The sequence below is a fragment of the Schistocerca gregaria genome, chromosome 7, assembly GCF_023897955.1.
Source record: "Schistocerca gregaria isolate iqSchGreg1 chromosome 7, iqSchGreg1.2, whole genome shotgun sequence".
Lineage (NCBI taxonomy): Eukaryota > Metazoa > Arthropoda > Insecta > Orthoptera > Acrididae > Schistocerca > Schistocerca gregaria.
Genome location: NC_064926.1, coordinates 318,433,363 through 318,455,087, shown reverse-complemented (window position 1 = coordinate 318,455,087; position 21,725 = coordinate 318,433,363). Strand labels below are relative to the sequence as shown.

General features: G+C 45.5%; 1 protein-coding gene across 1 annotated transcript in view; it reads left to right on the top strand.

Moving 5' to 3' along the window:
* Positions 1-371: 371 nt before the first annotated feature.
* The window catches only part of LOC126282383 (cholinesterase 2-like), a gene marked incomplete at its 5' end in the record, with an annotated part of 117,565 nt that continues 96,211 nt past the window's right edge, over positions 372-21,725 (top strand). Inside the window, 2 exons of the mRNA XM_049982039.1 lie at positions 372-498; positions 19,901-20,086. Of these exons, the coding sequence (XP_049837996.1) occupies positions 372-498; positions 19,901-20,086 (313 nt within the window). The remainder of the gene's footprint in view (positions 499-19,900; positions 20,087-21,725) is intronic.

Sequence of the window (21,725 nt, the reverse complement as noted above, 5' to 3'; positions counted from 1 at the left end):
CTTTACCGTAATCTGTAAGCTGTGTGATCTGATTCTAGCGACGGCCTGGGGTCCACAATTCAGCGCTTAAAAAATCAAGTGAATAAACGTTGAACGTTTTCTTGCTTTTCGATATTTTAGTCAATTAATACTGCAATTTTTGCAGAAACACGTCTTCCATTAGAGAGACACTGGTAATTTGAGCCACTCCTTGCCTCGTGTGTTGACGTCCGCAGGCCCCGCAGCCTGCGACCTCCTGGTCCGGAGTTCGAGACGCGCTGTCCTTCGCGGAGCAGTGTCCCCAGCGATCGGCTCTCGGCTTGCTACCCGCTGCCGGAGCCGAAGACTGCCTCTACCTCAATGTGTACGCGCCGGCTACGGGGAGCGGTCCTTTCCCCGTCATGGTTTACATCCATGGCGGTGCCTTCGCAGTTGGGTCGTCTTCCAGCGGCACTCCAGACTATTTTGTAGAGAAGGGCGTTGTGTTGGTGACAACCACCTATCGCCTCGGTGCCCTTGGTAAGTTAATCCTTTCGTTTAGGCTTTTATGGGGTGCAGTCACGATTTAGGCGTTAAATAAAAAAAATCAGATAAATCCAAAAGTGTTTTATGGTATTTACATAAATCAGTTAGCGATTTATTATCTGGTTTGATGCCGAAGCAAATCACATCGCCCTCAGATTTTAAATAGTTCAATCTATTTGTAGTCAGTATTGCAATCAAAATTGTACAGAATTCTATTGGAACTTGGAATACTAAAGAAGTATGTTAGTCTTATAGAAGCGAGTTTGAAAAACACAAAAGGTTGACTACGCATGGGGAAATTGGAGACAGAAGGATTTGTAACAAAGAACGGACTTAAGCAGGGAGATGCCCTGTCTCCACTACTTTTTAATTTAGTCCTAAAATATATTGTACGAATGGCAGCAGATAATTCAGAAGGTGTGGAGTTAAATAGAAATATTAAGATATTAGGGTATGCAGATCATCTGAACATCATAAACGATAGGAAAGAATCTGTAACAACAAATGCGAATCGGTTAATCAAGGCTAGTGAAGATATAGGTCTAAGGATAAGTGAAGGCAAAACTAAATACCTGGTTACTACTAGAATTCCAAAAGCAGTAGATCAGAAAATGTTAAGAGTTGGAGCCATGCAGTTTGAAAAAGTGAACACATTTAAATATCTAGGCAGAGGCATCACTTCGAGAAATGAGATTGAATCCGAACTGAAGAAGAGATTACGGGCTTGAAATGCGTTCTTCTTCTCACTGAATAGATTACTTTCATCACGGAATATTGTCTAGGAACTTAAAGATTAGAATATAGAAAACTATTATTCTACCAGTTTTGCTGTATGAGTGTGAGACTTGGTATCTCACTGTGCAAAATGAAAAGACGTTTCGAGTATTTGAAAACAAAATTTCGAGGAAAATTTTCGGAGCAAAAGGGGACGACATTAGCGGAGAGTGGCGAAAACTGCATAACGAAGAGGTTCGCGAACTCTATTCAAGCCCTGACATAATCAGTATTATTAAATCACGTACGCTGCGATGGGCGGGTCACGCAGCTCGAATGGATGAGGGCAGGGCAGCGCGCAGAGCACTTGTGGGGCACTTAGAGGGTAAACGTCCTGTGGGGAGACCGAGGCGTAGATGCGAGGACAATAAGAAGGCTGATTTGAGGTACCTACTTATTGAAGGGGAATGGAAGGAAGTAGTCCAAGACAGGAACAGATGGCGAAAGTACGTTGCTGCGATAATGGACTCTCGAGTCCGGTATGACCAGTGAGAATGAATGAATGACTGAACAATCTGTTTGTAAAAGAAAAGCTATTACTGAAACTTCCTGGCAGATTAAAACTGTGTGCCCGACCGAGACTCGAACTCGGGACCTTTGCCTTTCGCGGGCAAGTGCTCTACCAACTTTTTTTTTTTTTTTGGCAAGCGCTCTACCAACTTTTTTTTCTTTTTATTTATTTTTTTTCCTTTCGCGCTCTACCATTTTTTTTTAAATAAGAAAATTTATTAAAACCTCTTGTGCATGAAAATAAGAGACCACGTTCTTCATAAAATAACACAATACCCTTTGAAAATGGAAAACATAAGAGGTAGCTATATTTCCGCAAAGGCCTTCTATTTTTTTTTTGTTAACATAAAGGAGTATACAGTCTCACCATCAGCAGCAAACTCTTTTTTTTTTAGTCTTTTTTGTTTTTGTTCTGGGGGAGCACAGGAGAAAGAAAAAACAAATAGGCTGCAGATAGAGAGCTATGTGTGAAAGGGATAAACATGTATAAGGAGAAAAAAACAGAAGAGGAGGAGAAAAGAGAAGTGAAATAAAATAGGAATACTTTCCGCGCCATGCTCCACTTTGGCGCGCCATCAGAACAAAATGCATTCTATCATTGACCATTGAAGGGGAACGTGGGATCGTCCAGTCTTGGCTGGAAATGTTCGTTGAGATTCCAGCTTTGAGGCGGGTTGGTGAAAATACTCTGTAAATAGTTCGCGAAAGTGGCCCGATTGTGTCGATGTCGGCGAAGGGTGTGGTGACGTACTTGGAGGCGTGTCCAGAAGTCCGCCGGATCGGCGATGTCGTCCCGGAAGAGGTAGTTGACAGCCATGCCACTGATCCATGTGACGGCGTGCCACTTAGCCGGTGGAAAGTATGTCGTGTCAGGATATATCATCATAGTAGGAGGAACATGATGTGGTGGTACTCGGAGGTAGAATGCCACAATCTTCTGTACGAGGGTCCAGACAGCTGCTGCTGGCCCACACTCAAAACGATGTAAATCTGTATCTTCGACATTGCATTTGAGGCACAGGGGTGAGTCCACCAGTGCGATACGATGCAGTTTCTGTCTTGTAGTATACTTGCCGTTGACGAGAAGGTACCACATAGAGGTGGTGTCAGTGGTGTGATATGGTTGGTGGATCGTTTTCCAAACTGTAGGCCATGAAACCTGAAGTTGACGTGTTTCGGCGGGGCTGCGTGGTGGAGACTTTCGGAGAAGGCGGTAGATGTCACGGGTGGTCGTCTTCCTGGTCCTGGGGAGCTCGGTGCATATGTAGCTGTACTCCAAAAAGAAACGGCCGATATGTGACATCGGAGGTGGGATGTGCGCCAAAGACGTCGGTGGGCGTCTCGAAACAGGTGCGAGCTCGGTGGTCAACATTCCAGTAAAACTAGCATTTTGGCTTTTCCATAACCGGAGCACAGTATTGGTGTAAAGTGCCGTAGTCCTGGCTCTCACATTAACCAGGTTGAGGCCACCATCCCGCTTCGGTAAGGTGAGAGCTTCATACTGGACTTTGAATATGTGTCCAGAACAAATGAAATAGCCGAAAGCCGCCTGTAATCTGGCCGCCATTGTCGCAGTGATGGGCAGAATCTGCGCTATATGGGGTATCCGGGTTGCCAGATGGTTATTGACGAAGGTGACTCTCTGGCACATATTCAGCGGGCGTAGAATGTGATTTTGTATGTTGGCCCGGATGCGTTGCAGCAGCGCCCGATAATTGATCGCCGAGGTGCGGCGAATGTCTCGCGTGTACACCAAACCGAGACAGCGAAGAGTGTCCACCAGTTGAAATGGGACGACGCTGTCTGCGGGAAGGCCGCGGCCGATCTTCATGGCGCATGATTTTGCCACATTGATAGCGCTCCCTGCCCCTTCACTGTAACGGGTAATCCACTGCATCGCAGCTTGTACGTCGGCCGCTGAACGTACGACGAGGGCCAAGTCGTCCGCGTAAGCTCGGCAGCGGAACATATGATCCCGGAGTGGAATACCTGTCAAACGTCGCCGTAATCCGCAAATGAGTGGTTCCATCGCAATGGCATAAAGCACCGTCGACAAGGGGCAACCCTGCCGTACTGAGCGTTCAATCCGTATAGGTTCTGTAAGTCTGCCGTTGACGAGAAGTCTGGACGTTGCTCCACGAAGGAGCCGCATAACAACTTGCGTGAACGTCGGGGGAATTGCCATTCGGTTCATCACTGCGTTCAGGAATACATGATTGACGCGGTCAAACGCTTGTTTGAAGTCGATGGAGATTAAAGCGCCTGGCAGCCTCGAGTGTGTTGCCACAGCGATCACATCTCGATATTCACTGAGGGCTGTCTGTATATTACGATCGCCGCCTAAAGATGTTTGTTCGTGGGAAACAATGTCTCGTAAGACATGTTTGAGTCGCACTGCTAGAAGGCGTGTGAAAATCTTAAAGTCGGAATTGAGTAACGTGATCGGCCGATAACTGTCGAGTCGTGTTCCTCCTGCGGGTTTCGGGACTGGTACAAGTAAGCCTTCCATGAACATTGGTGGCGGGTTCGCCGCGCCGGACAAAAGTTCCCAGTACATGTCCCTCCATCGTGACATCATCAAATCTTGGAAGGTTCTGTAAAATTCGAGAGGTAAACCATCCGGGCCGGGAGATCGATTCAGAGACCCTTTAGCCACAGCGCCTTGGACGTCGTCGTTGGTCACTTCAGAAGTCAGGAGGGTTGCAGCTGCTGCGTTTAGAGTACCAAGTGTCTCCTGGGTAACCTCAGCAATGGCTTCTGCACCGGCAGGTACCTCTTGATATAAAAGCCTATAGTGCGTTGTGAATGCATCCGCAATGGTAGCTTGCGAAGTCAGCCGGCGTCCATCAGGTAAGTCTAAAGTTGTCATTAAAGCCTGTCGGCGTCGACGAACATTTTGAATAATATGATGCATAGAAGGTTCTTCACCGTTAATCCTATCTTGGCTGCGTGCTCGTACAATAGCTCCCTCTAGACGACATCTGGTCAAGGTTAAAATCTTCGCCTTAATGCGTTGAGCTTCTTTTAGACGATCCGGGGATGGAGGTTGATCCATGAGTTCACGTAGAGCGCTATAGTAGAAATCAGTTGTATGGTGATTCCACCTGGCTTTGGCTCTGCCAAAGTGTGTCAATGTGCGTCGGATGGCCGGTTTGGCGCACAGCAACCACCACTGCAGTGTGGTCTCGTAACGCGTAATTCGTTGAACACAGGTGTGCCACGTGTCGGTGACCTGTTGTCGACATTCAGGGTCCCGCAGTAGTGCTACATTGAGTTTCCAAGGTCCTGCACTGCGCCATATAGATTGTCAACGTAGGTTCATGGTACAGATGTAGATGTCATGATCCGAGAAGGCAGACGGCCAACGTTCCGCGTCGAGGAGAACTGATTTTAGAGCGTTAGAGATGTATATTCTGTCAAGTCGGCTGGCGGAGTGGCTCGTAATGTGTGTATACCCCGGGCGGTCGCCGTGTACCACTCGCCAAGTGTCGAGGAGACGAAGGCGGCGGACGAGGAAGCGAAGTTCCGGACATGTGGTGAAATGGGGGTATTGGTCTGTGCGCTCGAGAACGCAGTTGAAATCTCCACCTACGATGAGATGATCGTATCGGCCGAGGAATAAAGGTGTGATATCTTCTGCGTAGAACTGGGAGCGATCCCTCCGTTTATCAGTGCCCGAGGGGCGTACAGATTAATGATTTTGAGTCCGTCAACTGTGATGGCCACCCCTCGCGCTGTTGGGAGGTATGCGACATCGGAAACTGCAATCCCTTCTCGGAGGAGGATGGCTGCGCCTGTGTGTTCCATAGCTGCAGGGGCGGCGTACGTCTCATATCCATAACACCCAGCCCAAGTTGCTGTCCTCAGTTCTTGTAACAGGGCGATGTCGATTTCCGCTGCTCTTAGCGTGTCACGGAGCAGTTGAAGTTTAGCGTGGGAGCCGATATTATTAGTATTGATAGTAGCTATTCGGTACGCCTGATGGGAGATTCGTGCTGCCGATAGGGTCGTGGCTGGTGAAGATTGTTGTGGTGGATGCTGGAAGTCCATAGAAGTCGCAGTAGTCGCCGTAGAAACTTCCCCCATTTTAGTGTTGGTCTAACGGAGGAACAGATCTCATTTCCGCATCAGATGGAGGTGGGAAATCCGTGTCATCCGCCCATGAAAAATGTCCGACAGGTTTGACATCGGCGAGAGGTGGCAGCGCCGGCCGAGTCGGCTCAGTTGTGTCGGTGACAACAGGCGTGCTATGTTCCATGGCTTCAGGGCGCGGGGCTTGCGCACGCTCTCTGTTGGACGGTTCACCGTCTTTTGGATGACGCGTCTCCGTGGCAGAGGAGAAAGTGTTATCGTGTTCTCCGTCAGAGTGATGTGCCATCTCTTCGTCCTGCGGAGGGGGCTCAATGGTTGATTCTGATGTCTTGCGGCGTTTTTTTCGTCGTTTGGGCGACTTCTGCTTTCGGCAATGAGTTTCGGTGTCTGAGGAAGGAAGAGATTCACGTCGTTCGGGTACAAAAGCCGCGGGTGCTATGATGCGGTCGTCATTCCCCAGAACACTCTCACTGGCATCCTTGTGATCTTCTAGCATGGGTGTGTCCGGCTGTTGGACATGTTCACGGGCGGCATCGTCGGTGTCAAGGTGCTGGGACGCCTCCGAGTGTATCGGACCAGAGAGACGCTCATGAACGGCGTCTTGTGTGGGCTGGACGTGCAGTGTCGCCGCATAGGTGACTGGAAGGGTGGTCGTGGTTCTGTCGGTGTTCGTATCGTCGGGCCTTACTTGTGTGATGCGGCGTTGCAGGCATTCATTACGGACGTGGCCTTCTTTGCCACAACCGGAACATGTTCGAGGTTGTCCGTCGTAAATGACCACCGCGCGGCAGCCGCCGATAGAAATGTACGATGGAACATGCCGTTTGAGATCGATTCGGACTTGTCTCACACCATTAAGCACCGGATACGTCGTAAACTGTGCCCATGTCTCGGCTACGTGGCTCTGGACTTTTCCGAACGGGCTTAGCGCCGCGATGACTTCATCTTCATTTACCTCGAAAGGCAGTTCGAATACACGGATCGTCCGAAGGCCAAGTCCTGCATGGTCGACATCCACAGGCCCGACGTTTCCGTCGGAGTGCCGAAATTTTAGTCCATGTCGCGTCCTTTGAATAATCTCATTGCAGGCAGCGTCAGAAGTCATCTTAACATAAACGACGCTCCTAATGATCGATAGGTGTATGCCGATGAGTTCGTCACGGGGGATCTTCACGTCTTCGCGTAGGAAGCGTTCGACGGCCAGTGCGTATTCATTTGAGAAGGTGAACTTAAGAGTGTTCTTCCTGTAAGAGTTGGCCATTAGAGCGTGTTCGACTGAGAATCGCTGTGACGACGATGTAAACAAAACACTCCGCGGGCGCAGCGGCGTGGACGGCCGAGCGCGGTGCGCACTGCTGCCCTGCCGAACGCAGACTACCAACTGAGCTACCGAAGCACGACTCACGACCGGTACTCACAGCTTTACTTCTGCCAATATCCGTCTCCTACCTTCCAAACTTTACAGAAGCTCTTCTGCGAAACATGCAGAACTAGCACTCCTGAAAGAAAGTTTGGAAGGTAGGAGACGGATACTGGCAGAAGTAAAGCTGTGAGTACCGGTCGTCAGTCGTGCTTCGCTAGTTCAGTTGGTAGAGCACTTGAACGCGAAAGGCAAAGGTCCCGAGTTCGAGTCTCGCTCGGGCACACAGTTTTAATCTGCCATGAAGTTTCATATCAGTGCACACTCCGCTGCAGAGTGAAAATCTCATTCTGGAAAGCTATTACTGTTTCGAGGAACGCAATTATTGGGATATTACCGAACCGTCAGTTTGATAAGCCATGGCGGTAAAATCCAGACACAAACTTTTTTACACAAGAATGGAGTTATTGTCAATATCTGCCCTCTTGGAAGATCAGTATGGATCCTGGAAAAATGTAAGGAAACGCGAAACAGTACTGACGGATTTCCCTAGAATAAAAGTGAAAGGCAAACCTACATTTATAGCATAGATTTAGCAAAAGATTCGGCAACTGTTGACTGGAACGTATCTTTGAAACTGCGAAGGCAGCAGCGATAAAATACAGGGAGAGAAATGTTACCTGCCATTTATGTAGAAGTAAAACTGCAGTTATCAGAGTCGGAGGACATGAAAGAGAATCAATCGTTGATAATGCAGGGAGCCAGGGTTTTGACCAGTTCTCGCTGTTATGCAGTCTGTACATTGAATAAGAGGTAAAGGAAACCGAGGAGGGATTCGGAAAGGAATTTAACCCCAGACAGAATGAATTACAGCTTTTGCATTTACCGACTGCATTGTGGTTCTATCAGAAACGGCAAAGCCTTTAAGAATCGTTGAGAGGAAGGGATTCTTGAAAAGAGATTGTAAGATGAATATCAACAAAGGTAACAAAAAGGGATTGAATGTACTCGTGTTAAATCAGGCGACGCTGAAGGACTTAGATTACAGTGAGTTTTACTATTTGGGCAGCAAAATAATTGACTCAGGCCAAGGTAGAGACTGCATAAGATGCAGAATGGTAGTAGAAAGAAACTCGTACCAGAAAGAGAAATTTGTTAACATCAAATGTAAGTTTAAGTATATGGAACAATTTTATGAAGGTATTTAGATGTATTGTTGTCTTCTGCGTAAGTGAAACGTGGACTATCGACAGTTCAGACAAGAAGAGAACGTAAGGTTTTAACATTTGGTTTTACTAAAAAATTCTGAACATTAGATGTGTGATCGAGTAACTAGTACGGAGTTAGAGGACAGAATTGGGAACAAAAGCAGTTTATAGCCTTAACTGCCTAGAAGATGAGCTCGGTTGGTACGGTGCAGCCTGGGCCTGACGATGAATTATCAGTTTGGTAATGGAAGGAAGCACGAGGGGTAAAGATTGTAGAAGGAACCTAAGGCTTGACTGAAGTAAACAGGTTGAACTAGATGTAGGTTGCCATTCTTATGCAGGGAGAAAGAAAATTCCACACCATAAACTAGTCTCGACAGTGCATCAAACCGGTGTTTGGACTGAAGACCACAACAAAACAAAACCACTTACACTGGAGGTCACACTATGCTGTCACCGTTTGGTAAGAAAACTACATTTCTCCGTATACTTCGGATGTACTTGTACCCTGACGTAGCCTACTCACTCGTACCTAGACTTCGGGGTGCACCAGCCTACACCGGAACTTATCAGTGAAAGCAATATTTCCTCATTTTCGATCGTCCAGTGGCGGTGTCTGCTCTAGTGGCGAACTCTGTGCTCCGTGGCTTGTGGCGATCAGAGGCACACGTGAGGGCATAGAGGCTCCAGTATCCCTTAGCGAGGAGACAGCCCTAGTTTGAACGTTTGATCACCAGTTTTTGGTTTCCATCACTGAACTGACAGGTGATCCGCTGTACTTGGCCTGATCCGAGGCTCTTACAGATCGCGGCAGCCACCAGCGGTAATCGTGAAAATCTTGTTGCCAGTGACAGCCAGTGGCAGCACTCTCTTTTACTCCGAAATGACACGCCCTGGGCACAGTGGCCATCGAAAAATACAGTGTCTGCGTGACGTCCAAGGGGGAGTGAACCGTGTACCGGGCATGGAAGGCCAGGTCGCGATAAAGCAAGCTGACGTCACACGTTCGAGTCACGGTGACTACCGATTAAGTTGTGATGTACGCACAGAACTCTTACTTTTCTGTGGAGAAATTGTCTCTCTATGTCTCTGTCTCACTCACTCACTCCAACAACACAGCTATGTCTAATTCAGTTGCTCATGAGAGCGTGCAGTTAAATTACGCTTCTGTAGCTTACATGTATGACACATAACTTAACTGACATGAGATAACCGCAGTGTACTCCTATCTATAAGAGGGGTAAAATACGAGATGCATTCAAGTTCTAAGGCCTCCGATTTTTTTTCTAATTAACTACTCACCTGAAATCGATGAAACTGGCGTTACTTCTCGACGTAATCGCCCTGCAGACGTACACATTTTTCACAACGCTGACGCCATGATTCCATGGCAGCGGCGAAGGCTTCTTTAGGAGTCTGTTTTGACCACTGGAAAATCGCTGAGGCAATAGCAGCACGGCTAGTGAATGTGTGGCCACTGAGAGTGTCTTTGATTGTTGGAAAAAGCCAAAAGTCACTAGGAGCCAGGTCAGGTGAGTAGGGAGAATGAGGAATCACTTCAAAATTGTTATCACGAAGAAACTGTTGCGTAACGTTAGCTCGATGTGCGGGTGCGTTGTCTTGGTGAAACAGCACACGCGCAGCCCTTCCCGGACGTTTTTGATCAGTGCAGGAAAGAATTTGTTCTTCAAAACATTTTGTAGGAAGCACCTGTTACCGTAGTGCCCTTTGGATCACAATGGGTAAGGATTACGCCCTCGCTGTCCGAGAACATGGACACCATCATTTTTTCAGCACTGGTGGTTACCCGAAATTTTTTTGGTGGCGGTGAATTTGTGTGCTTCCATTGAGCTGACTGGCGCTTTGTTTCTGGATTGAAAAATGGCATCCACGTCTCATCCATTGTCACAACCGACGAAAAGAAAGTCCCATTCATGCTGTCGTTGCGCGTCAACATTGCTTGGCAACATGCCACACGGGCAGGCATGTGGTCGTCCGTCAGCATTCGTGGCACCCACCTGGATGACAATTTTCGCATTTTCAGGTCGTCATGCAGGATTGTATGCACAGAACCCACAGAAATGCCAACTCTGGAGGCGATCTGTTCAACAGCCATTCGGCGATCTCCCAAAACAATTCTCTCCACTTTCTTGATCATGTCGTCAGGCCGGCTTGTGCGAGCCCGAGGTTGTTTCGGTATGTTGTCACACGATGTTCTTCTTCCATTAAACTGTCGCACCCACGAACGCACTTTCGACACATCCATAACTCCATCACCACATGTCTCCTTCAACTGTCGATGAATTTCAGTTGGTTTCACACCAGGCAAATTCAGAAAACGAATGATTGCACGGTGTTCAAGTAAGGAAAACGTCGCCATTTTAAGTATTTAAAACAGTTCTCAACCTCACCTCTGGTGGCAAAATTCCATCTGCCGTACGGTGCTGCCATCTCTGGGACGTATTGACAATGAACGACGCCTCATTTTAAAACAATGCGCATCTTTCTATCTCTTTCAAGTCCGGAGAAAAAAAATCGGAGGTCTTAGAACTTGAATGCACCTCATATGAACGCATCTGTAAAGTTGAACATTACCGTTAACGTTCGTCTTTAGTGGCATATATTCTGAGCTCCAGTAGACTGTTGTGCCAACATGAAAGCCAGTTCAGGACAATAAATCAACACTTATTAGGATCATTTAACGTTGGTTGACTGTTGGACCATTTGCGGATTTGCATGAGATATGGCTTCAATGCAAAAACTGAAAACAATGGTGGAATAAAACAAAGAACTTAGTATCAACAGGAGCTGATATTCATTAATTAACTAATTACGAGATATCATTCATGTGAAAACCTCACAAGTAATGCCTCAGAAGGCTGAACCTATATGCCTAAAGGTCACATGAGGTGATGTCCTGAAGTCTCCACACCAGAAATTGCTAAATTGTGCCGGCTGGGGTGGCAAGCAGTTCTAGGCCCTACAGTCTGGAACAGCGCGACCGCTACGGTCGCAGGTTCGAATCCTGCCTCGGGCATGGATGTGTATGCTGTCCTTAGGTTAGTTAGGTTTAAGTAGTTCTAAGTTCTAGGGGACTGCTGACCTCAGAAGTTCAGTACCATAGTGCTCAGAGCGATTTGATTTTTGCTAAATTGTCAGCCTCTGTATCAGCAAATTTCTCTATTACGATTGGCTATAATCTTATCATGATTTATTAATAGTATACGTCAGAAGGCATATCGACGTCTCCTTACCGTGATAGAGATCTATTCGAAATACCTAGCCTCAGTAATATGGCTGATTTGTACTGCATATTATATTGCGTCACAATGGCACACATTTTCTCAGAGTCTCTCAAAAGATATATTTACTGTGTTATTAATTACCTATAATTAAGAGTAACAGTTACTTAAATTCATTGTAGTGCATTTGTGAAGAACAAGAAACAACATAATATGGTTCAAATGGCTCTGAGCACTATGGGACTTAACTTCTGAGGTCATCAGTCCCCTAGAACGTAGAACTACTTAAACCTAACTAGCCTAAGGACATCACACACATCCATGCCAGAGGCAGTATTCGAACCTGCGACCGCCTAGGTCGCGCGGTTCCAGGCTGTAGCGCCTACAACCGCTCGGGCACTCCGGCGGGCAACAACATAATAACCACAGAGCACAAATGCTGGCAACGTCATGTTACATAACCGTATTTCACACAGTAGCGTAACGTCATATCCGGCAGAATGCACCAAAAAAGATGAAAAAAATACGTTTGCTCATGAGCGTCAAAAATATACAGGCTTCAAGTACATTTTCATCACCATTTAAATCTAATTACATAGCACAGTAATAGGAATGAACAATACAGACTACGCAAATGCAATGTAGATGCACAACACTGTTTTCAGATTCAAGTAAAAGCTGCTACGAGCAATACTGTGTGCGAAATAGTATGGAGATACGTCTATGTTACTACACTCTTCAGTTCAACAGTTTCAGTTCTTAGAATGGCCCATATACCTAATTATGAGGGTCCTTCAATAAGAAATGCTCCACTTTATTTTATGAGAATATGCTTTATTGTTAAGAGTCAGAATTTGATCAGAATATACATGAACATGTCTGGTCCGTGTACTAATTTTCTACGTAGTCTCCATCACGTTCAATGGCCGTAAGCCAACGTTGTGGAAGCGCATGTTTTCCCTGCTGGTAAAAGCTCTTGTCCTGTACGCGTAGCCATGTTTTCACTGGACGACTGACACTCTCGTCATCTTCAAAGCATGTTCCCCGTAGGTAATCTTTAAGCGGCGGTTGGCACGAGTAATGGCATCCGGATGATTCAGAACGTCTGGAGCAGTGGCTGTGGCAGGACGTCCCGAGCGTGGCTGATCGTGGAGCTCTGTTTCTGCATTTCCTGAGGCTGTAATTTTTCTTAGCTATCGCCCAACTGTACTATCAACTGCAGCATCGCCATACACTGCACACAAATGTTTGTGGATGTTCACAACGGTTTCTTTTTCTGCACACTAGAAATCAATAACAGCATGCTGCTTGTAGAGTGGGTCTTATGTAGACCCCATTTTGACGCTGTACTACGGCTCTGCCATCTGCCAGAACAGTTTCAAACTTCACCGGCGCACAGAAAAAAAACTTCAAATGTGAAGGACGTATGTCTATGTGCATTAATGACTTTTTTTTTAATGTGGGGCACTACTTATTGAACGACCCTCGTACTATCCCGTACTGTGGAACTGGCGGCAAGCAGAGTTAAAACAGCGTCCGCTGAACTGCAACGTTAATTTTTAATTGTCTCTCTTTGAAATTCAGTGCTGAGGGTAGCCCTATTTGTAGCTTCAGCACAAAAGTAGTTAAAATGGCTCTAAGCACTATGGGACTTAACATCTGAGGTCATTAGTCCCCTATACTTAGAACTGCTTAGCCTAACTAATCTAAGGACATCACACACATCCATGCCCGAGGCAGGATTCGAACCTGCGACCCTAGCAGCCACGTGGTTCCGGACTGAAGCGTCTAGAACCGTTCGACCACAGTGGCCGGCTGCTTTAGCACACCACCGACCTTTGCTCTCCTCATTCGTGTCTTGCACTTATTGCTTCTCTCGTATACAATTAGTATTTCGAAACTTTGACAATGCCTATTTGAATCTTATCCAAAATTTGCGATGTTCAAAAATTTTCAGATAGAAAATAAATGTTTGGTTTTAAATTTTCATGTCATTCTATCAGCATGTATTCAAGATTGGGATACGAAGTTAACATTTCATTATAAAAAGTTGTAGATCACGTATTTCATAAGTTATGCGAATAGCCAGTAGATGGTACTACAGGCTTGGACGGCAATAGAGAGCTTATATGAAGAGGAATACTTACAACCACAAGGCGGCCTTATTTCACCCAAGATCCTTTGTTAAGCAAAGACTCTTCAACTGTCCGCTTACTCACAGTGAACATTGCTCAATTAACCGAAAACAAATGCGAAACAAATGTGACAACAATTTATCCGCGGACCCTCAGCGGTAGTAACCAAATGGAAACGAAGCGTGATAAAGTGGATTGTAATAAAAATGAAAATGCAACTACAAATCCAAAAGGATTATTTTGCGTATGTATGTTATAGCTCCTTTGTTCACTGCAAATGCTCACTGTTTTCCGTTTTCCTCATTCCGTGGAAATACAATACCTTGACTTCTACGAGTTTCTGCACACGTAAAAGCAGCACAATATGGCATTCTGCAGAACGAATGAGAAATGTTTAAACAGATACCATACAAATGTTACCGTGTTTACTTCAGAAAGGTAGTGGCTTCGCGCAGAATACTTCCTTACATGGACTTCGATGACACCGTTCTCCGAAGGAGACATCACGGACTGTTCTGTCCTTCTAGATTTTCTTCATAATTATAGTACAATTTGAACGTCAGTACCTAGACATAAATTTTCTAAACCAAAGTACAAATATTGTAATCTCGGATTTACTGGCTTAGTTCTAGTTAGTAGCAACACTTTTACTTTCATTTAAATTCCACGTTTGTTAAAAATGGAAGTGTTAATTAGCATATACTTCATCATAATTTTTAATAAAAATAGCAGCTGTTATTTTTAATTACGACAACGGCCTTGCCGCAGTGGATACACCGGTTCCCGTGAGATCACCGAAGTTATGGGCTGTCGGGCGAGGTTGGCACTTGGATGGGTGACCATCCAGGGCGCCTTGCGCTGTTGCCATTTTCGGGGTGCACTCAGCCTCGTGATGCCAATTGAGGAGCTACTCGACCGAATAGTAGCGGCTTCAGTCAAGAATACCATCATAACGGCCGAGAGAGCGGTGTGCTGACCCCACAGCCCTCCTATCCGCATCCTCCTCCGAGGATGACACGGCGGTCGGATGGTCCCGGTAGGCCACTCGTGGCCTGACGACGCAGTGCTATTTTCAATTACCGTTCATATGAGAATGTGAGTTTTCACGTTAGATTATAGCTTGATACTAGAGTGCGAAACGTCGAATACAAGAGAAGAAATACTTTTTTGTTTCTTAAGATTTTTCAGTATTATTGATGTACATCTTTATTATTTTTCTTTTAATTTATAGCAAGGTATTAATAAGATATTTCGTTTGTCTGTAACAAATTCTTAGGAGCATAAATGAAACAGATATAGCTATTTCTAAAACAAAATTATGGGCCTATATTTGCCATTTGATAATGTATATAGAAATTGATTAAAAGTAAAATACGTGATCTGAACCAGATACTTCACAGTCACATGACGTTGACACTAAATATTCAACTACCGGTGTTATGTTCGTATTTTTAAAATATTTTAAGCATCACAGGCGGTTTTTAGACTTCTTTTAGGGTTGCGGCATTCTGCTTTTGGAAACTCATCACCGAGCAGTAACTTTCAAACGTTTCTACAGCTGTAGCCTGTCTCTGAAGACGCTTTTGTGTGCGAAACATGACTCAGGGCGACTGCAAGGGAACCTTGTAACGATCTGCAGCATTGCCTCGAGCGTGGCTGCTTACAATCGATCTACCCCAAAAGTTTTCACGCGTCCTTATGCTATCCATACACCATATCGGAGCATAACGATACACCCGAATCTTTGTCACCAGCAACCACGACAAAAAAAAAACTCTCTTTGTTACTACCGAGTCATGATTCTGTGTCCAGGTGATGAAAGGTAACGCAAACACTTCCGAGAGATAGCAAATAGCAAGCATGTCAAAACAGACTCCTTTTACCCTGAAGAACGTGACACAGTTGTAAAAGGCAGAATTATAGAGAATCTAAGAATGTATATGAACGAGCAGAGGCCAAGAAACTCTAATCTCCCTGTGATATGCACGTTTCAGCATACACCGACATTTTTGCTGTGAAGATAAATTTTAAACAAACCGTTTGATTTTTATCTATTCCCAGAGACGATTTATTCATATGCCACATGTAGGCAACGCGTTTTTTCTTTTCTTTCTGGAAATTCGATGCTAACTCTGAGCTTTGGTGGGTCCCTTACTGTGTTACTGTGTCCAGTGTGTTTGAACAATGCACACTGTCTGAGAAAAAGAAGTGAAAGACCTGGAAGACATGTCAATACAATTTCGTACATTTGCACTTCCTCGGCGGGCAGTGAAACGATAAGAGTTGCATGTGAATGAGCAGACAAGTGACAGACAGAATGGCCACAAAGTACTTTACTGTTGTTCGTGTTTAGTGTCGTTGCGTGGTCTGTTAGGTCCCTGGTCTTGTGTCGGTGCAATTTTTCAACAGTATAACACTCCTCCAAATATAAAACGTGACTCTAAGAACTGATTGCGTGATGCAGATGTACTCATGTGGCCAGCAAGTTCCACACCTCTGTCCCAAAAACCACATGTGTGGGACCAGGTCAGATGTCGACTCAGTCGCAGTGTCCGTACTCAGGATATGAAGGATGAATTGCAACAGTTGGGGGCCATTTGATCTCTGCAAAAGATACAAAGGTTTTACGATACACTTTCTAACCCAATCAGTGCATGGGTAAAGGCCAGAGGGAATACAACGCCATACTGCCAAGTTCTTCCTAAATTTCATACAGTTTTGTAATCACTGAAATAACACTATATTCTCTCCCGATTTGAGAGGTTTCATTTCGTTTCTTCCTCTCTTTCAGTGTACTTCATTTTTTTTTTTTGTCAGGCAGTGTATTTAAAAAAATGATGGTTCAGTTCATCAGTTTTTTCTCAGATATACGAACGAAACTTCTATGGTTATCTGTAGAATCCTATATATTTTGATATCACACATCGATAACACCACATGGACGCTCTACAGTTGATAAGGGAATTGCAAGTTTCTATTAGACACCGACGACGGTCTCGTGGGATATCCGGGATCCAATGGTGCATACCCGCTGAGCCATGACTCCAGCAGCTCTAGATTACGAGCCCCCTCTGCTGTAGAAATACAAGACGACCAACAGCGGCCACTCAATCCATTTGCACTTTAAGCCTCATGTTTACAACACCATCGTTCATGATAATACAGCGAGCCTCATCCTAGTTGCTATTGTTTGAGCTGACTCTGATTCTTGCTGCATTAGACTTAACAAGCCTTCATTCACTTGGAGAAATCCATCATCTGTTTGCTGTGTTAACTTGTTCGCTAATTATTTCTGCTCCTGCCAGCTTTCCTACGATGACAGTCGCCCCACCACTCTGTAGCCCACCTCCCCTTGCCATTGTGTGCTATGTCATACACAACATACACTCATGCTCGTAAATTAAGGATAATTGCAGAATGTGGTGTTACACAGCGTGGCACTACACAAAACTAGCGCCACTAGCATAGGCCATAGGGAACACACATGACACAGATCTGTAGGTACATAGTAATGGTGATAAGTTGAGAAAACCGTCCCGAAACACATGTGCTACAAAACGCCACACTGTTTCCTGCGTATGTACCCCGACATCAACATGGGATATGAGCACCATTCACACGTACACAAGCCGTACAACGGGTTGGCATACTCTGGATCAGGTGGTCGAGCAGCTGCTGGGGTATAGCCTCCCATTCTTGCACCAGTGCCTGTCGGAGCTCCTGAAGTGTCATAGGGGTTCAAAGACATGCAGCGATACGTCGACCGAGACCATCCAAGACGTGCTCGGTGGGGTTTAGGTCTGGAGAATGGGCAGGCCACTCCATTCGCCTTATATCCTCTGATTCAAGGTACACCTCCACGATGGGAGATCGGTGGGGCCGTGCGTTATCATCCATCAGGAGGAAGATGGGAGCCACAGACCCCCTGAAAAGGTGGACATGCTGTTGCAAAATGACTTCCCGATACACCTGACCTATGTCTCTGACGTAGATCTGTTGTAGAATTTTAGAACATGTATTTTGCTCGAGTATAATGTCGTTCTTGGAAACCCAGAATCTACTCTGTAGGAATCAACATGGATTCCGGAAACAGCGATCGTGTGAGACCCAACTCGCTTTATTTGTTCATGAGACCCAGAAATTATTAGATACAGCCTCCCAGGTAGATGCTATTTTCCTAGAATTCCGGAAGGCGTTCGATACAGTTCCGCACTGTCGCCTGATAAACAAAGTAAGAGCCTACGGAATATCAGACCAGGTGTGTGGCTGGATTGAAGAGTTTTTAACAACAGAACACAGCATGTTGTTATCAATGGAGAGACGTCTACAGACGTCAAAGCAACCTCTGGCGTGCCTCAGGGGAGTGTTATGGGACCATTGCTTTTCACTATATATATATATATATATATGACCTAGTAGATAGTGTCGGAAGTTCCATGCGGCTTTTTGCGGATGATGGTGTAGTATACAGAGAAGTTGCAGCATTAGAAAATTGTAGCGAAATGCAGGAAGATATGCAGCGGATAGGCACTTAGTGCAGGGAGTGGCAACTGAACCTTAACATAGACAAATATAATGTATTGCGAATACATAGAAAGATCCTTTATTGTATGATTATATGATAGCGGAACAAACACTGGTAGCAGTTACTTCTGTAAAATATCTGGGAGTATGCGTGCGGAACGATTTGAAGTGGAATGATCATATGAAATTAATTGTTGGTAAGGCGGGTTCCAGGTTGAGATTCATTGAGAGAGTCCTTAGAAAATGTAGTCCATCAACAAAGGAGGTGGCTTACAAAACACTCGTTCGACCTATACTTGAGTATTGCTCATCAGTGTGGGATCCGTACCAGATCGGGTTGACGGATGAGATAGAGAAGATCCAAAGAAGAGCGCCGCGTTTCGTCACAGGCTTATTTGGTAACCGCGATAGCGTTACGGAGATGTCTAACAAACTCAAGTGGCAGAGTCTGCAAGAGAGGCGCTCTGCACTGCGGTGTAGCTTGCTCGCCAGGTTTCGGGAGCGTGCGTTTCTGGATGAGGTATCGAATATATTGCTTCCTCCTACTTATACCTCCCGAGGAGATCACGAATGTAAAATTAGAGAGATTAGAGCGCGCACGGAGGCTTTTAGACAGTCGTTCTTCCCGCGACCCATACGAGACTGGAACAGAAAAGGGAGGTAATGACAGTGGCACGTAAAGTGCCTTCCGCCATACACCGCTGGGTGGCTTGCGGAGTATAAATGTAGATGTCGATGTAGACCTGTTACAGTTCCTCTGTCAAAGACATGCATGGATGTACGTGTACCAGTCATAGTCCCACCCCATACCATTAAACCACGACCTCCATACAGGTCCCTTTCGAGGACATTAAGGGGTTCGTATATGGTTCCTGGTTCACGCCAGTTGGAAAACCCGGCGAGAATCACTGTAGAGATTATACCTGGACTTGTTCGTGAACATAACCTGGGACCACTGTTCCAATGACCATGTACTGTGTTCTTGACACCAGGCTTTATGGGCTCTCCTTTGACCAGGGGTCAGTGGAATACATCTTGCAGGTCTCCGGGCGATTAAACCATGTCTGTTCAGTCGTCTGTAGACTGTGTGTCCGGAGACATCTATTCCAGTGGTTGCGGTAAGGTCCCGTGGTTGCCATAATCTTGTGGCACACGGAGTGCCTGTGCTACGACCTGCTGTGTTTGACCAGCCTCCAGTCGCCCTAGTATTCTACTCCTCATAATGTCACCAGTATGTGTTATTTGAGTCATTTTCAACACACAGTCGCCATTACCACTTTTTCACTGTAATCTGACTTGCACCAACACACCTCTGCGTATGTGGACTGCTGCCAGCGCCACTGTGCGACGACTCAGGTCAGATGCATCGAATGGTCATATCCTTAATTTATGAACATGAGTGTAATTATGTTAGTCACTTTGTTGCATAGCGAAAAAATTAGAAACTGAATGTTAAGGCGTTTGTATGGAGGATAAACGAGATCGATTACGACTGATGGTCTATATGTTTACAGAAATCGTATTTGGTAATTTTGTGTCGTCATGTGGCAGGTTTCCTGAGCCTGCAGAACACTGACATCCCAGGCAACGCGGGCCTCAAAGACCAGGTGCTGTTTTTGCAGTGGGTGCAGAGGAATATCGCGGCCTTCGGCGGGGACCCCAGCACTGGCGTCATCTTCGGGGAGAGCGCGGGTGGCGCCTCCACGTCACACCTCTTCCTCTCGCCGGCGACTGGGGGTGAGCACTCATAAACTGTCAAGAGCAAAAGCTGTATGTATTCATTCAGGAACTATAACACTACTAAAGAAAATAAGGAAAGCAGATATATTAGCACAACTGAGAAATTAACGCACAGCTTTCAGGGTTTTTTTTTTTTTTTTCAGCCCCTTCGGAACATTACATTAATACTGTTCTAGATGTACTGACGTCACCTCTTACGAAATACATAAAACAATTAAATACTAAAGTAGCAGACCTTCGGTCATGTTGCAGCAACTTTCTTTGGGCAAAGACGAGCTATCAATGGATGCTTAAATATATAGCATTTTTGAACGTTTCATAACACCACTGATGTCACATTTTTTAAATTTTATTGGGCCTGAAATACTACTGGTCTGTGGTAGGAGAGAGTGATGGGGTGTATGGCAAACTATTCATGGATAACACAGTTTGCTACTAATTGGTAGCCAACTAGGAATCAGCGAGGGGCGTCCGCGGTGTGGGGGGGGGGGGGGGGGGGGAGGGAGAGGTGACGGCGGGTGGCATGCGGTGTTCTTCTCCAAGAATTAGTTACGAAGAAAAGAACTGCAAGCATTGTGTCCCTTTTCCGTTGGGACTGCTTGTGTGAAATTTCAGACTTCAATGTTATCTAGTGGAGAGTTGTGGCATTACGATGCTTGAGTTTCAACAACAGCCATGTAGAAGCTCTTCTAGCTTCATTGCAGCAGGCATACTGCCACTAATCGAATAGTACGTGTCTAACATCTGTCGGAAAACGACAATGGAGCACTGAGCCAGCATCAAGTTTTTTGGGCCCTCCATTCTTTGTGGGCGAGAATTCAACGAATTTGACCCTAATACTGAGATTGAGCCTCCTGGTTGCACCTCCACGACAACGCTCTGGACCACAAAGTCATTTTCTGTACCTGGCTTCCTCTGGAACTTGTAGAACTTATTGTTTTATGTCGTTTCCGTTGCCTTTCAGTTCTTGTTTGCTACTATTTTTTGCACTGATGCGGTGGGTTCGGGGGTCGGCGTGTGTAAAATATGAGCCGCCTGATGGTGGGATTTAGCGTACAAGTAGTGCTTCTTGGGGGTGGTTTACCTGCAGGCGTTGGGTCCCTATTTGCCGTTGCAAATTCTATGGATTTTGAGGGGCCGAACAGCACGGTTACTTTCTTGTTCTAGCGTGAACTGCATTGTTTTTATGCAGTCTGTTTATATGCTGATGGAATCCCGATTCTCCATAGCCAACCGACGAATGCATCCAGGTTTATTTATTTATTTACTCGTCAAGTTTCCTAGGACCAAATTAAGGAGCAAATCTCCAAAGTCATGGAACGTGTCAGTACAGGAAACATAATCGTAATCACAGATAAAAATAAATGTTCATGAACCTTAAAAAAGTCAGTCCATAATTTTAAGTAAACGCTATCAGCAATACAACAAAAATCAGCTTCATTTTTCAAGGAACTCCTCGAAAGAATAAAAGGCGTGACCCATGAGGAAACTCTTCAGTTTAGATTTGAGAGCGCGTGGATTTCTGCTAAGATTTTTGAATTTGAATGGCAGCTTATTGAAAATGGGTGCAGGTGTATACTGCACACCTTTTTGCACAAGAGTTAAGGAAGTCAGATCCAAATGCAGATTTGATTTC